The sequence below is a fragment of the Dama dama genome, chromosome 5 (assembly GCF_033118175.1).
Source record: "Dama dama isolate Ldn47 chromosome 5, ASM3311817v1, whole genome shotgun sequence".
Taxonomy (NCBI): Eukaryota; Metazoa; Chordata; class Mammalia; order Artiodactyla; family Cervidae; genus Dama; species Dama dama.
Window position 1 is genome coordinate 21872157 of NC_083685.1, and position 13443 is coordinate 21885599.

The 13443-nt window shown below is 53.8% G+C and overlaps 1 protein-coding gene across 2 annotated transcripts in view; it reads right to left on the reverse strand.

The window, feature by feature from the left end:
• Positions 1-1434: 1434 nt before the first annotated feature.
• The window catches only part of DHX37 (DEAH-box helicase 37), a 31042-nt gene continuing 19033 nt past the window's right edge, over positions 1435-13443 (reverse strand). Inside the window, exons 13-27 of one of the 2 annotated variants that reach the window (XM_061142110.1) lie at positions 12864-13011; positions 12343-12419; positions 11783-12015; positions 9862-9973; positions 8047-8153; positions 7768-7956; positions 7176-7300; positions 6944-7060; positions 5504-5676; positions 4597-4711; positions 4335-4472; positions 4043-4137; positions 3876-3949; positions 2126-2223; positions 1435-1970 (exon numbers count right to left, since the gene is read on the reverse strand). In XM_061142110.1, the coding sequence (XP_060998093.1) occupies positions 1885-1970; positions 2126-2223; positions 3876-3949; positions 4043-4137; positions 4335-4472; positions 4597-4711; positions 5504-5676; positions 6944-7060; positions 7176-7300; positions 7768-7956; positions 8047-8153; positions 9862-9973; positions 11783-12015; positions 12343-12419; positions 12864-13011 (1887 nt within the window). In that variant the 3' untranslated portion in view covers positions 1435-1884. Of the gene's footprint in view, positions 1971-2125; positions 2224-3875; positions 3950-4042; positions 4152-4334; positions 4473-4596; positions 4712-5503; positions 5677-6943; positions 7061-7175; positions 7301-7767; positions 7957-8046; positions 8154-9861; positions 9974-11782; positions 12016-12342; positions 12420-12863; positions 13012-13443 lie in introns of those variants that run through there. The other variant, XR_009692861.1, reaches the window with a different exon arrangement.

Below are 13443 nucleotides of genomic sequence, written 5' to 3' on the forward strand. Positions count from 1 at the left end.
AACAAAGATCATGGCATCTGGTTCCATCACTTCATGGCAAATAGATGTGGAAACAATGGAAACAGTGACAGACTTTATTTTCTTAGGATCCAAAATCACTGTGAACGGTGACAGTAGTCATGAAATGAAGACACATTTCTCCGAAGGAAAGCTATGACAAATCTAGACAGTATATTAAAAAGCAGAGACATCCATATAGTCAAAGCTAGTTTTTCCAGTAGTCATGTATGAATGTGAAAGCTGGACCCTAAAGAAGGCTGAGCACCAAAGAATTGATGTTTTCAAACTGTGGTGTTGGAGAAGACTCTCGAGAGTCCCTTGGACTACAAGATCAAACCAGTCGATCTTAAAGGAAATCAGTCCTGAGTATTCTTTGGAAGGACTGATGCTGAATCTGAAACTCCAATATTTTGGCCACCTGATGTGAAGAACTGACTCATTGGAAAAGACCCTGATGCTGGGAAAGATTGAGGGCAGGAGAAGGGGACCACAGAGGACGAGACGGTTGGATGGCCGTCTTGTCCTCTGTCGCATCCACCTACTCAATGGACAAGATTCAGGAGATGGTGAAGGACAGGGAAGTCTGGCATGCTACAGTCCATGGGGTCACAGAGAGTTGGATACAACTGAGGGACTAAACAACAGGAGAGGGTTGACTCTTCCAAGACACTGGAAGACCTGTTGCAGGGGAAGGATGTAATATGTTTTAAATGGCTCCCTCTGGCTGCCATGTGGAAAATTCATCATAGTTGGGCAGAAGGGACCTGAGACCAGCCAGGAAGCCACTGCCACGGCCCAAGCGGGAGCCGGTGGTGGCATCCTGGCAGTGGAGGTGGGGGTGGCCCAGTAATGGAAGTGGGGAGCACAAAGGGCAGATCCTGGAAGCGAACTAATAGACCTGGCAGATGGCTTAGATGTGGGCGGAGAAGGAGTAGGGGAGACCTCCTAGTTGGGGAACACTAGGGCAACGCTGTGGAGAAAGTGAATAGTTTTGGAAACATTAACCCCCACGTATCTTTGTTGTTTTGTCTTATGTATGTATATTATGGAATGTATGTGTTTATTTTTTTGGCTGCTCTGCAAGTCTTGCAGGATCTTAGTTCCCTGACTAGTCATCAAACCTGGGGCCCAGCAGTGAAAGTGCAGAGTGCTAACCACTGAACCACCAGGAAATTCCCGAATTTGTGTTTCTATTAGCGAAAGTTGATTCAGGGCAAAAACCTAAGTAAAAGAAAAATGATCAACTCCTATAGGCTCACTGTGCCCTGTATCACCACTAACACATTTGTGAGCATCTACCCAGACTAGTTTCCACATGCGTGTGTGCGTGTGTTGAGTGTGCAAGCACGCACAGGCAGGATGTTCCCAGACCTGCCACCCCTCCACCCCAATTTGGAGATTCACCAAAAGAACTCACTAGACTCAGTATACAGCTGTTGTCAGTTATGATTTATTACACAGCAATGTAGCCGGCGGGCAGCTGACCCTGCCTGCTCCACAGGAGCCGGCTGGAGCCCTGGGGGCCCTCCCTGGCTGGGGCAGGGGAGGGGCTTGCACCATACCGGCAGGGAACGAAGAGCAGAGGAAGGGTCCATGGCTGCCTTCACCCTTGGCCCTGCTTCTCTACAAGGGACTAATGTAGTCCACAGAGCATGTTTAAAACAGGACCAGCATGAGAGATAAAACCATTATCCATTATGTAATAAATAGTTTAAAAAGTCACCCTGGGTTGGACTGCCCAGAATGGCAGCAAGTTGTGTCCAGGATTGAGCCAAGAGGGTGTCCCGGGGCTCCACCCAGCTCCTGAGTGCAGTCTGGAGTCAGGGTGGCCACAGCGGACCCTGATTGCTGCCAGGCCCCCTCGGCCTGCAGGCAGGCGCCGCGTCAGTGGTTAGGGGTGGGCGGCCAGGCTTTCTCAACATCAGCGTGCACGGCCTGTGGGAGCCACTCAAGGTACTCGGCCAGCAGGTCTGCAGAGAAGGGAGGGAGGGCGGTCAGAGTAGCTCTGTGCCCGCCCGCCAGCTGCAGGGAAGACCCTCCCACCAGCCCCAGGTCCCCTGGGTGGCACCATACCATCTTCCCCCCAACCCCCTTACTGTGGGGCACCTGCCCTGGTCAGGCTCACATTTGGGGTTTTTGCTCCAAGCCACCAGCAAGGCATCTCGGCAGCTGGCTTTCTTGGCAACAAGGGTTCTCAGGAGGCTCTCTGTCCTGGGCTGCAGCCTGTGGGTGGGATGCAGGACATGGGGCATCTTGAAGTCCACTGCCAGGCCAGCCCTGCCCAGGAGGTCTCCTTCTGTCCATCATGCTGGGGGTGCCGGATGGATGAAAGGATCTTGACTCCATCACCTCCTACCACTTGCCTCTGATCCACCCACCCAGACTGCTTCTGTAGTTGCTGCTTGTCCCATTTAGAACCTTCCTCCAGACCTCTGCCTGCCTCACAGCCCTGCCTCCCCTGAACCTGCTCAGTCAGGCTTTCCTTTTCTTTCCCTGCCCGACGCCTCATTCCCACGTCCTGCTCTGTCCCTTTGTGGTTGGGCCACCACCTTCCCTTTGTACTAGTTGTTCAACCTCCCTGCACTGGAACATCGCACAGAACATGGTCGTGGCTCGATCCAGCACGAAAACACCGCTGGCACAGAGTGGAGGCTCATAACCAAGTGCTGGGTGAATGACCTGGTAGGCAGGGGCTCCTGGAAGCACAGCCCCATCCTGAGTCCCCGGGGGATGCAGGGGTGTGCGCACACCTGTCTGCCTGCTTCTGGTGCCTCAAGCCCCTTGCCTGGTCTGGGGTGCCAGCCCCGGAAGAGGGAGGAAGGTTCTTGGGACTGGTCCATGGGCAGAAAGAAGAAAAAGACAGGAGTGTGTGTGCTTAGCCACTCAGTCATGTCTGACTGCGACCCCATGGACTGCAGCCGGCCAGACTCCTCTGTCCATGGGGATTCTCCAGGCAAGAATGCTGGAGTGGGTTGCCATTCCCTTCTCCAAGGGATCTTCCCAACCTAGGGATCGAACCCAGGTTTCCCGCTTTGCAGGCGGATTCTTTATCATCTGAGCCACCAGGGAAGCCTAAAGAGAGGAGCGGGGATAAGCAGAGACCAGGAGGAAGGGCAGGAGGAGGAAGATGATAGGTGGGATCGGGGTGGCTTCATGCTCAGTGGGCAGAAGCCCCCAGGGGCACAGGTGTACAGGGTGCCTCGGGCTCGCACCTGGCAGCTTTACAATAGGCTGACTTGTTGTTTAGTCACTAAGTCGTGTCTGACTCTCTGCAACCCCATGAACTATAGCCCACTGGGTTCCTCTACCCATGGGGTTCTCCAGGCAAGAATACTGAAGAGGGCTGCCATTTCCCTCTCCAGGAGATCTTCCCGACCCAGGGATTGAACTCACATCTCCCGCATTGCGGGCGGATTCTTTACCACTGAGCCATCTGGGAAGCCAATAGGTTGGCTAGTATCTCCCCAAAAGTCCATGTCTGCCTAGAACCTCAGGATGTAACCTTATTTGGAAAGAAGGTCTTTGCAGATGTAATTAAGACAAGGTCAAATGGGAGAGAGTGGACCCTGGATCTGATAACCTGAGAAACATAGAGACGAGGGGAAGCCATGGGAAAAGAGAGGGAGAGACTAGAGGGATGTGGTGGCCAAGGAGTGCCTGGAACCACGAGGGGTGGGAAGAGGCCAGGAGGATCCCCCCCGAGCCTTCAGAGGGAGCGCAGCCCTGCTGACACCCCGACTTTGAACTTCTAACCTCCAGAACTACGAGAAAATACATGTCTGCCCCTCGGTGGGTAGGGATCTGTTACAGCAGCCCCAAGACACAGCTCCTCCACCACCACCTGCCTGCTCTGATGCTCCCAAGGAAGCCCATACCTGGCCCATGTCTTCAGCATCGTGCTGGGGCTGGACAGCAAACAGCCCTTGTATGAGGCCAGCTTGGGGAAGACCTGGGGAGAGATCACAGGATGGTGGGGAATCCGGGGCTCACGTCCCGCCCGTGGTGCCAAGGAAGGGGCCGAGGGAGCTGCCGGGCTGCCTACCTGCCCCTCTAGCAGAACCCGGGCAAAGTGTTTGTAGCAGTCAAGGCCTTCTGGGAAATCCACCTCGACGGCCGGGAGCGGCCAGCCAACGCGATCTGGAGCACAGGAGCTGGTGAGCGAGGGGCCGTGATGGATCCCCACGGCTCCCCGCGCAGTCCCATCCCTTCCCACCTGCAGGGTCCTGCAGCCTGGGATGACACTGCCCAGGACGCAGACACTTCCCAGGGCACACAGGATGGGGAACCATGTGTCCACTGGAGCCCAAGGCCACTGGGAAGTCACCCTGACTCACAGAACACGCTGGCCCGGTGACACAGAATCCGCCCCTTCTCGGGGCAGTAGGCAGGGGGCGGCTCCTCCAGGGGCTTGTCAAACTGGCAGTAAGAAGGCAGCAGGACCGGAATCCACTGCATGTCCACGGTCGAGACGCCTGGGGGCCCAGGAGAGAGGGAATGGGGTCTCAGTGAGGGGCTCGTGGGCTCTCCTCACACAGGTCTGGCGACACAGCTCACCAGAGCAAGGGGGTCAGGTGGGGGTCCAGCCAGCTGCACTACCTTTCATGTACATCTTGGTGGTCTCCACAATCTCCTGGTAGACCACAAAGTCAGGGAGCTCCTTGAAGAGCACAGAACTGGGGTGGATGAAGACAGGGTCGTCGAGGAGGGGCGTCTGCAAGAGAGATAGTAGGTAGGCATGAGTCTGGGAGATACATGAGCTGCACATGAGGCTGACCCCTGTGAATTCAGTTACACCCTTGGCCAGAAAAGCAGGACAGTATCCATCAAACGACAAATGGCTACACCAGCAGGGTGTGTCCACCGATGGAGCGGGTAGCCTGCTGGGAGAGGTACAGACACAGGCTACAGTTATGACCCGCCCAAAATGGGACACTGAGCTAAAAAAGCCAGCATAAAGGCCACACAGTGCAGGATCCCATTCACGGGAAATGCGTTAGAACAGCAAATCCATGTAGACAGAAAGCAGACTCAAGGGGTATGGAGATTCAGAGAAAATGTGGAGTGATTAATGGGTATAGGGTGGCTTTTTTGGGGTGATAAAAATGTTTTGAAATTAATATGGTAATGGTTACACAACTCTGTGAATAGACCAGAAACCTCTGAATTGTACATTTTACAGTGGCGAGTATGGGATGTGCTTTCTGTCTCTGTTCAGTGAAGTTGGGGGGAAGCTCACGCTCAAAGTGAGAAACAGCTGCATTGTCATTTCACCTTGGTCCTGGGTGGGAACTTTCCCAGGGGAAGGGGGACCCATGACCGAGGACGACTGGCCCACCCAGAGCCAAGGGTCCCTCCAGTTGCCGCCCACAGACATCCTGACACTGTCCAGAGCCAGGTGTCTTAAGCGCTCAGGCTGCTAGAACACAAGACAGATGGGAGGATGGGGAGGGCAGGGGCCCTGGGCATGACTGCCCCGCTGGCCAACCCCAAGCCAGCGGCAAACCTTGTAGGCGTTCTTCCACTTGTCATCCACCAGGTCCTCGCTCTGGACTTTGCGGGCCAGATGGTCACCCAGGCCGGCTGTCACAATCTGCCGCAGGTAGGTCACCTGGTTCTCGTTAGGTGGCTGCATCTTAGGGTCCACGAAGAGCCCAGCCTCAGGGCACATGGTGTTGACTGAGAGAGGAGCCAGGTGTCAGGACGGCCAGGCCCGGGGCTGGCTCTGCCTGGCCTCAGCCACTTGTATATCTAGGCCCCTGTGCACAGAGGCTGCCGGGAGACAAAGCCCCCAGTGCGGCAGAAACAGCTGCCCACCCACACCCATGTCTGCCCCTTCCTTGGGACAAAACCCCAGGTTCCTTGTGGGCAGCAGACTATGCTGAGACAGCCCACACCTGACTCCCTGTCAGCCTTGGGGCAGGGAGCATGCCCACCCAGGAGACCCAGTGCATGGGCCATGCTCTCTGAGCAGGAGAGCGTGGAGACAGACCATCTCTCCCGAGAGCCCTGTGCTGCGGAGCCCTGGCGTGAGACCCAGGGCGAGGCCTCCTCCTTCCACTCAAGAAGGATCTGAAGCTCACTGTGCAGCAGGGAGAAAGGAGATGGGGCTTTGGGCCTTGCTGTTTGAGTGGGAGGGAGCAGAAGAGTGAAAATAAGAAGGACCGGGAAGGCAGGAGGGGAAGTGGGCTTGTGGATCTTAGTTCCCTGACCAGGGATGAAACCTGCGCCCCTTGCAGCGGAAGCCCCAAGTCCTAACTGCTGGACTACCAGGGAATTCCAGCGCTTTCTGTTATGAGATTTGCAATGTAAATCTGTCTTCTCTACAAAACCTTTAGTGAAACCCATGTTGTTTAAAAGTGAAAGAAGGAAAAAAACGGGAAGGAAGCAGATCCCTGGGCTAGACAAAGATCTGCCACCCACGCCAGGCCCTGATGTGGCTTCAAACAGGTCTGGTCCTCACTGCTCAGACTAAACGGGAGTGGAAAGTGGGGGGCTGAACCGCTACCTGCTCCCCAACTTCAACAAGAGAGGTCCTCTCCACTGCTGGAGAAACAAACCAGGTTTGGACCCTACTTGAGAGTAGAGACCCCTGGATGTGGCCGCTGGGCCGGAGGTGCAGCCAGCAGCTGGTCCACGCTAGACCTGGGACAGAGGGCAATGATAGGGATGTCACCAAGGAAAAGATGAGACAGACAGACAACCTGATGAGAGAGCATCCATGTGTCACTGCCCTGATCACGTGTGTGTCCTCAAAGGACCACAGAAGTGCCACACACTACAGTAAATTTTACTGAATGTGTGAATTTGCAAATACGGAATCTGTGCACGAGAAATGACTATATGTAGATGACATTGTTCAGAATGTCAACAGGGTCAAGTTCTCTGCTGGGTGTTGCCCAAGGATAGGAGAAGGCCGGAGGGTTGGGGGGGGGGCCGTACGTACCTGCAGTGGTCAGCTGGCCCCGCAGTCGCCGGATCTCCAACATGGCCTTGTACCGCAGTCCGTTGGCCTCGCAGAACTGGGGTGAGCAGCCTGCATACTCGCAGGCTCCCACGGCACCTGTGCAAAGAGGAGGGGAGCACTCGCTTGCTGCCCCATCCTGCCCTCCCGCTGCCCCATCCTGCCCTCCCGCTCTCCCCACCACCCACAGGCCATGCCCATGCTGGGCACTCACCCAGGAGCACCATGAGGTCTCCGAGCTTCAGAGAAGCTCCTTGCCCTGCCCAGATCCTCTTCATCTGGGCCACGCGGGCCCGCTTGCCCTTCAGTCTGGCGAGCTCCTCGTCACTGGCGGCTGGCCTACGAACACACACCACTTGGGCTTTTTGCCCTGATGCTTGTGGCCACAGGGGCAGGGCACCTGCCAGTTTCTCAGAGCGGGCCCAGAAAATGCCTGGTGGGGTTACTGATCACTGTGATCATGGTCTTGGGAATTCCCTGGAGGACAAGTGGTTATGACTCGGGGCTTCCACTGCAGGGGGCATGGGTTTGTCTGGTCCCTGGTCAGGCAACTAAGATCCTACAAGCCTTGTGGCAAGGCAAAATTCAAAAACAAACCACCTCCCCCAGCCACCCCCCCAACCCCTCCGAGATCTGCAGAGATTGGAACACTGGCAGGGCGCAGGGAGGATATAGATTTCATACAAGACCACTCACTGAGTCAGTTATGCCCTAGGAGGCTGGGTTTCACAGCATTGCTCAGCCCAGGGTGGTCTCCCCCCACCCACCCACCCCAATCCCTGAATGTCCATCCCACAGCCCCCCACCTGTCCAGCTCCTCGAATAGCTCCCGGACAGTCATGGCAGCCACGATGGTGATGGCGTAGGGCAGGCAGCCGTGTTGCTGGCTCAGCGCCAGCATCTTAGCATAGCGTGGCGCCACGGGGAACGTGGCCATGGTCCTGCCCAGCTCGGTGATGGGGCAGCTCAGCCGGGACCTCTGTAGCTGCTTCACCCTGGAGGATGGAGGGTCAGCTCGGAGCGGGGTCAGAGCCTAGAACGGGGCGGGAGCTGGGCTCTCTGCTTCCCTCAAGTCCCTCCCCTACCTCTCTGTTTTTGGGGGAGCCTGCAGGGCACCCAGTGCAATCAGCAGCTCCTCAGCAGCGATGAGGGCCTCCACGGAGGGGGGTGTCGGAAAGGGGAAGTTGATGACCTAGGACACAGGGAGCCATGGCAGGAGACACGTGAGTGCAGAGGAGGGCTGGAGGAGGGGGCGAGGGCAGGTCTGGCAAGGGGATGGGGCTCCCACTGCCTACCCTCCAAGCACCACTCACGCTCAGAACATGGGACACAGGGGCCTGGGCACACTCAAAGTCCATGTGCCAGGGGAACCCCGAAGGCCCTCTTTGTTCATTCATTCACATCATCTCTTACTCAAGAGCATGTACTAAGCACTTCGTGTGCACTAGGGGCTGTTCCTGGTGACAGAGGTTGATAAAAACAAGACAAGGGCTGAACTGGGATATCGGGATTGACATGTAAACACTACTGATATTATGCATAAAACAGATAATTAACAAAAACCTACTGTGTAGGTTGGATGCGTGAAAAAAAAAAAAAAAAACCTACTGTGTAGCAGAGGGAACTACTCAGTGCCCTGTGTGACCTAAATGGGGAGGAAATCCAAGCAAGAGGGGTAAACATATACACATAGCTGATTCACTTTGCCGTACAGCAAAAATAAACACAGCACTGGAAAGCAACTATACGCCAATAAAAACAAAATGAAAAAAACAATAAAAACAAGACAAGGGCTCTGGCCCCACTGACCTTTCATTGCAGATGACCAGTGAGTATACACGTGAATAAACAGTCTCACGGGAGAAAATGTGCCCAGGCAATGAGATAATCAGAGATCAGAGAGTGACCAGGCTCAGGGATCGCCTGAGGGTTGCTTAGAAAGAGCGACCAACTCAAAACCAGTGTTCAAATAAATAGCTGTACACAAATGTCCATGGCAGCATTAGTTGTAGCAGCCAAAAGATGGGAACAACCCAAAATGTCCATCAACAGATGGACAAACTATGGTCTATGCATCCATACAATGGAGTACGATTCGGCCATAAAAAGGAAGGAAACTCTGACGTGTGTCACAGTGTGGATGAACCTTTAAAACACAACCACTGATAAGTTCAGCCGTGGATTATCAAAGCAACAGAAATCTAAAACAGCTGTCAATTTACAATATTTTCCGAAATAAACTGATTCAAACTGTCAGCTAGGGTCTTTGACAGTGAAAAAAAATACCAAACATACTAATGTAATGAAAAGCCTGATCCTCTCTTTTATGAGGTTATCTTACTGTGAACTGAATTGATTGATAAATGAATTTTAAATTGGCTAAAACAAACAAACAAAAATCCACAATGCTGACTGAAAGAAGTCAGATAAGAAAGAGTAAGTATCAAAGGATTCTATTTTTATGAAAAGTCCAAAATATAAATTCCACAGAGATTAAAAAGTAGACTCATGGTTGCCAGTGGCTCGAGAGAGGAAGGCTTGGGAGTGACAGCTGATAGGGAGAGGGTTTCTCTGCCTACACCACCCCACTGGGAGCAGGGGAGAGGCGAGTGACCCTTCCCCTAGAGGACCAAGTGGGCAGAATATCCCTTGAGCCCCAAAGTCACTGACCACCCTCTCCTCAGAAGGTACAGTACTGGGAAGGTGGGGGTCTCATAAGAGACCACCAGGGGGCTGGGTGAGCACCACGTGGCTCAGCTCCTAGGGCCACAGGGAATCGGGAACAGCCCAAGAAAGGGGAATAACCCATGAGGGGGCTCAGGCTGCCCAAGATCACCAGACTGAACTCAGGGACACTGGCAAGTCAGTGGAGTGAGGGCAGGGCTGTGGCTACAACTGACCTTTTCGATGTTGAGAGCTTTCATCTGAAGGATCAAATCCTCCACCGGCCTCCGGGTGATTTCAGGAGGCGGGTACTTCTCAAAGTCACCGAAAACTGCAGATGAGTAGAGTCTGAGCAGAGGGAAGCACCGGAGATTTAAAAAAAAAAAAGGAAGTAAGAAAAGAGACTCAGCCAAACTATCTGGGATTGAATCTTGACTCCACCACCTTACTAGGCAAGGTATTTACCCACTTCCTGCCTCACTTTCCTTACCTGTGAGATGCGCTAACACAGCAGCTACCCCGTCAAGACTGGGAAAGATACTTTATTTATTTATTTAAAATATTATTTATTTATTTGGCTGAGGCATGCAACATGTGGGATCGTAGTTCCCTGACTAGGGATTGAACCTGGGACCCCTGCACTGGGAGTGTGGTGTCTCACCACTGAACACCAGGGAAGTCCCTGGTGAAGATACTTTAGGTGTCACACACAGAGTGCTTAGAACTGTGCTTGGCACATGGCACTCAACTACTTTATTTCTTACTACTTTTCTTTGCATAGTTTCTCAATTTTCTTTTTTTTGGTAATTTAAAGCAAAGTTGAGAAGAATGGCGTAAAGTTAGTTACTGAAGGAGGAAAAAAAAAAACCAGCACATGAACTGTGAGAATACCTCTGGAGAATGCCAATGATACCTGTGACAAGGATCTAACATCAGGATCATCAGGGAATACTTACAACTCACCAATCAAAAGACAGACATGACTGAAAAATAAACGACAAATCTGAACAGATATCCCTCAAGAAGACATGTACAAATGACCTATAAGCATGTGAAAAGATGCTCAATGTCATTAGAGAAATGCAAACCAAGACCACTGTGAGATACCACCTTGTACTTTCATTTTCATGAAGTGGAAAATACCAAGCGTTGGTGAGACGTGGAGAAATTAGAACCTTCACACACTGCTGGTGGGAATATAAAATGGGGTGCCTGCTGTGGAAACAGTCTGGCATGTTCCTCAAAATGTCAGAATCACCACATAACTGTGAGATTCTACTCCCTAGGTATTTACCCAAGAGACATGGAAACAGACATTCAAATACTTGTACATGAGTGTTCACAGCAGCACTAGTCACAAGGGCCAAAATGTGGATGCAATCCAAGTGTCTATCAGCTGATGAACAGGCATGGGAAATGTGGTCCATCCAACGTGCAACAGAATGTGGTTCTGCCATTAAAAGTAACGAAGCACTGACCGGCTATCATGTGGATGAACCCTGAAAACATGATGTGGGGTGAAAGAAGTCACATACAAAAGGTGACATACCATCTGATTTCCTTTATAGAAAATGTCCAGAATGATCAGATCCATACAGACAGGAAGTAGATAGTGGTTGCCAGATCCTGGGGGGTGGGGATGGTAGGGAGGTGTGGGGAGAAACTGATTACTGGGTATTGGGTTTCTTTTGCAGTGATGAGAATATTTGAAAATGAACAGTAGTGGGCCAGGGCCTAAGATTCTACACTCCCAATGCAGGGGGCCCAGGTTCATTCCCTGGTCAGGGAACTAGATCCCACATGCCACAACTAAGACCCGGAACAGCAAAATAAATAAAAATAGATTTTTTTTTAAAAAGAAAATTAATAGTGGTGATGGTTGTACAACTCTGAATATATTAAAATCCACAGAATTGCACATTTCAAAATGGTGAGCTTTATGCTATGGGAATCTCATGTCAATAAAGCTAAACACAGGGCCTGATATCAGTAGCAGAATAATGAATAATGCAAGTGCCTGAAAGCCAACAGGCAAGGGTGTGTGGACCCCAAGGACACAGTCTCCAGTGGGACATGGGACCCCCTTTCCCCGGACGAGGGTGGGTGACCACTGCACAGTAGCCCTGAGGACACTGGGGGGACCCCAGGGAGCCCCACCTGTAGCAGTGGCCGGGTTCCGTCCGGCCTGCGCGGCCCGCCCGCTGATCGGCTGAGGCCTGGGAGACCCAGGTGACGCGGAAGGAGGACACGCCAGTGACACGGTCGTAGTGCCTCTTCTTGACCTTCCCACAGTCCACCACGTACTTGATGCCCGGGATGGTCAGTGATGTCTCGGCCACGTTGGTGGCCACGACACAGAGCCGTGTCCCCTCTGGGGGAGGTTGGAAGACCTAGGACGGGGGGGGGGGGATGGCAGCAAGAAAATTGACCACCGTCTCGCCAGTCAGGGAAGAAATCACGGAGCTGAGGTCAGAGGGAGTCAGCAGGTAGGGCAGGGCCTGGAGGTGACCAGGTCAGCGGGTTCTCTCCTTGCCTCTGGCCATTGCTCCCAAACTGAACGTGGGAATGCTCTCCAAGCAGGAGATCCCAAGACCTTCTCAAAAGCCTGGAGTGCTGATCTAATAGCTGATGGGGAGGTGACCCAGGGCCTGACCCACCCCCATCTCAACATCCTAGGAACCCCTGCTGGGCCTCCATCCCAGGCCCCACACGGTTACCTGCGCCTGCTTCTCCGGGGCCAGCAGTGAGTACAGAGGGAGCACGTGGAGGGGGAGCGAGGCATCGGGCTGCTCACCTGTAGGGGCGGCAGAGGTCGGCTGTGTCCTGCGCCCCTGCCTGCTCTGCCAGAGAGGCTCCCCTGCAGCTCCACAGCCAGGGCTCAAGCCCGGGCACCAGCAGAGAGGGTGGGCACACTGCAGTCTCTCCTCGGGAGAGCCCCCAGCCCTGCATAGGGACCCCCAAGGGCTTGATCTCAGCTCCTCTAATCCCCCCACTGCCTGCAAAGCCGAGTCTGGGAGCGTCACCCCATGACAACCAGCACAAGAGATATTTGAAGGCCTCCTCTGTGCTTGGTGGTTGCAGGAGCTCAGGAGACAGCAAAGGGTGGAGCAGGCAGAAACCCCAGCTCCCCTGGGGGTCATCCCCAGGGAGGATTCCTTGCTCGACTCTAGCCCATGCAGCAGGAACCAGCGGCCTGGGGCTCAACAGGCAGGTGAGATGAGTCCCTGCCAGGTCCCACCTCCGTCTGCCCCGTCGTCCCCTAAGTCCAGATCCAGGTCAGAGCCCAGGGCCTCCTCCTCCTCGTCGTCCATTTCTGCCTCCCTGTCCTCATCGCCTTCGCCCGCTGGCAGCACCGAGTAATTGTCCAAGCTGATCTGGGGCAGCGTCTATGGTAAACAAGACGTCAGCATGGAGGGCTGCAGATGGCCCTATGTGGAGATTGGTGTTGCGAACAGAGTCCGAGGCCACATGACCCCTGGCCGGTCACATGATACCCCTGCCTCAGTGTTCTCATCTGGGAGTCGGAGATGGTCACAGGACCGCTCATAGGGCTGCCCTGAGGATGCAGAACTAACACAATGTGAAGCCCTGAGATCGCTGCCTAGCATGGTGTAGAAACAATAGTGAAGTCGTGCAAATGTCCTGGGGTGAAAGCCCCCAACGACAGGCCTGCCCACCCCCAGCTCTCCAGCAAACCCCAAGGGCTGCTTTCTCTGTCCCATCCCACCTGGGCATGTCTGCAGGCCCTGCTCAAGGCCTCAGGGTTGGGCCTTCCAGAAGCTTCCTCCCAGCCCCCAGCACAGGGAGCCTGGAATGTC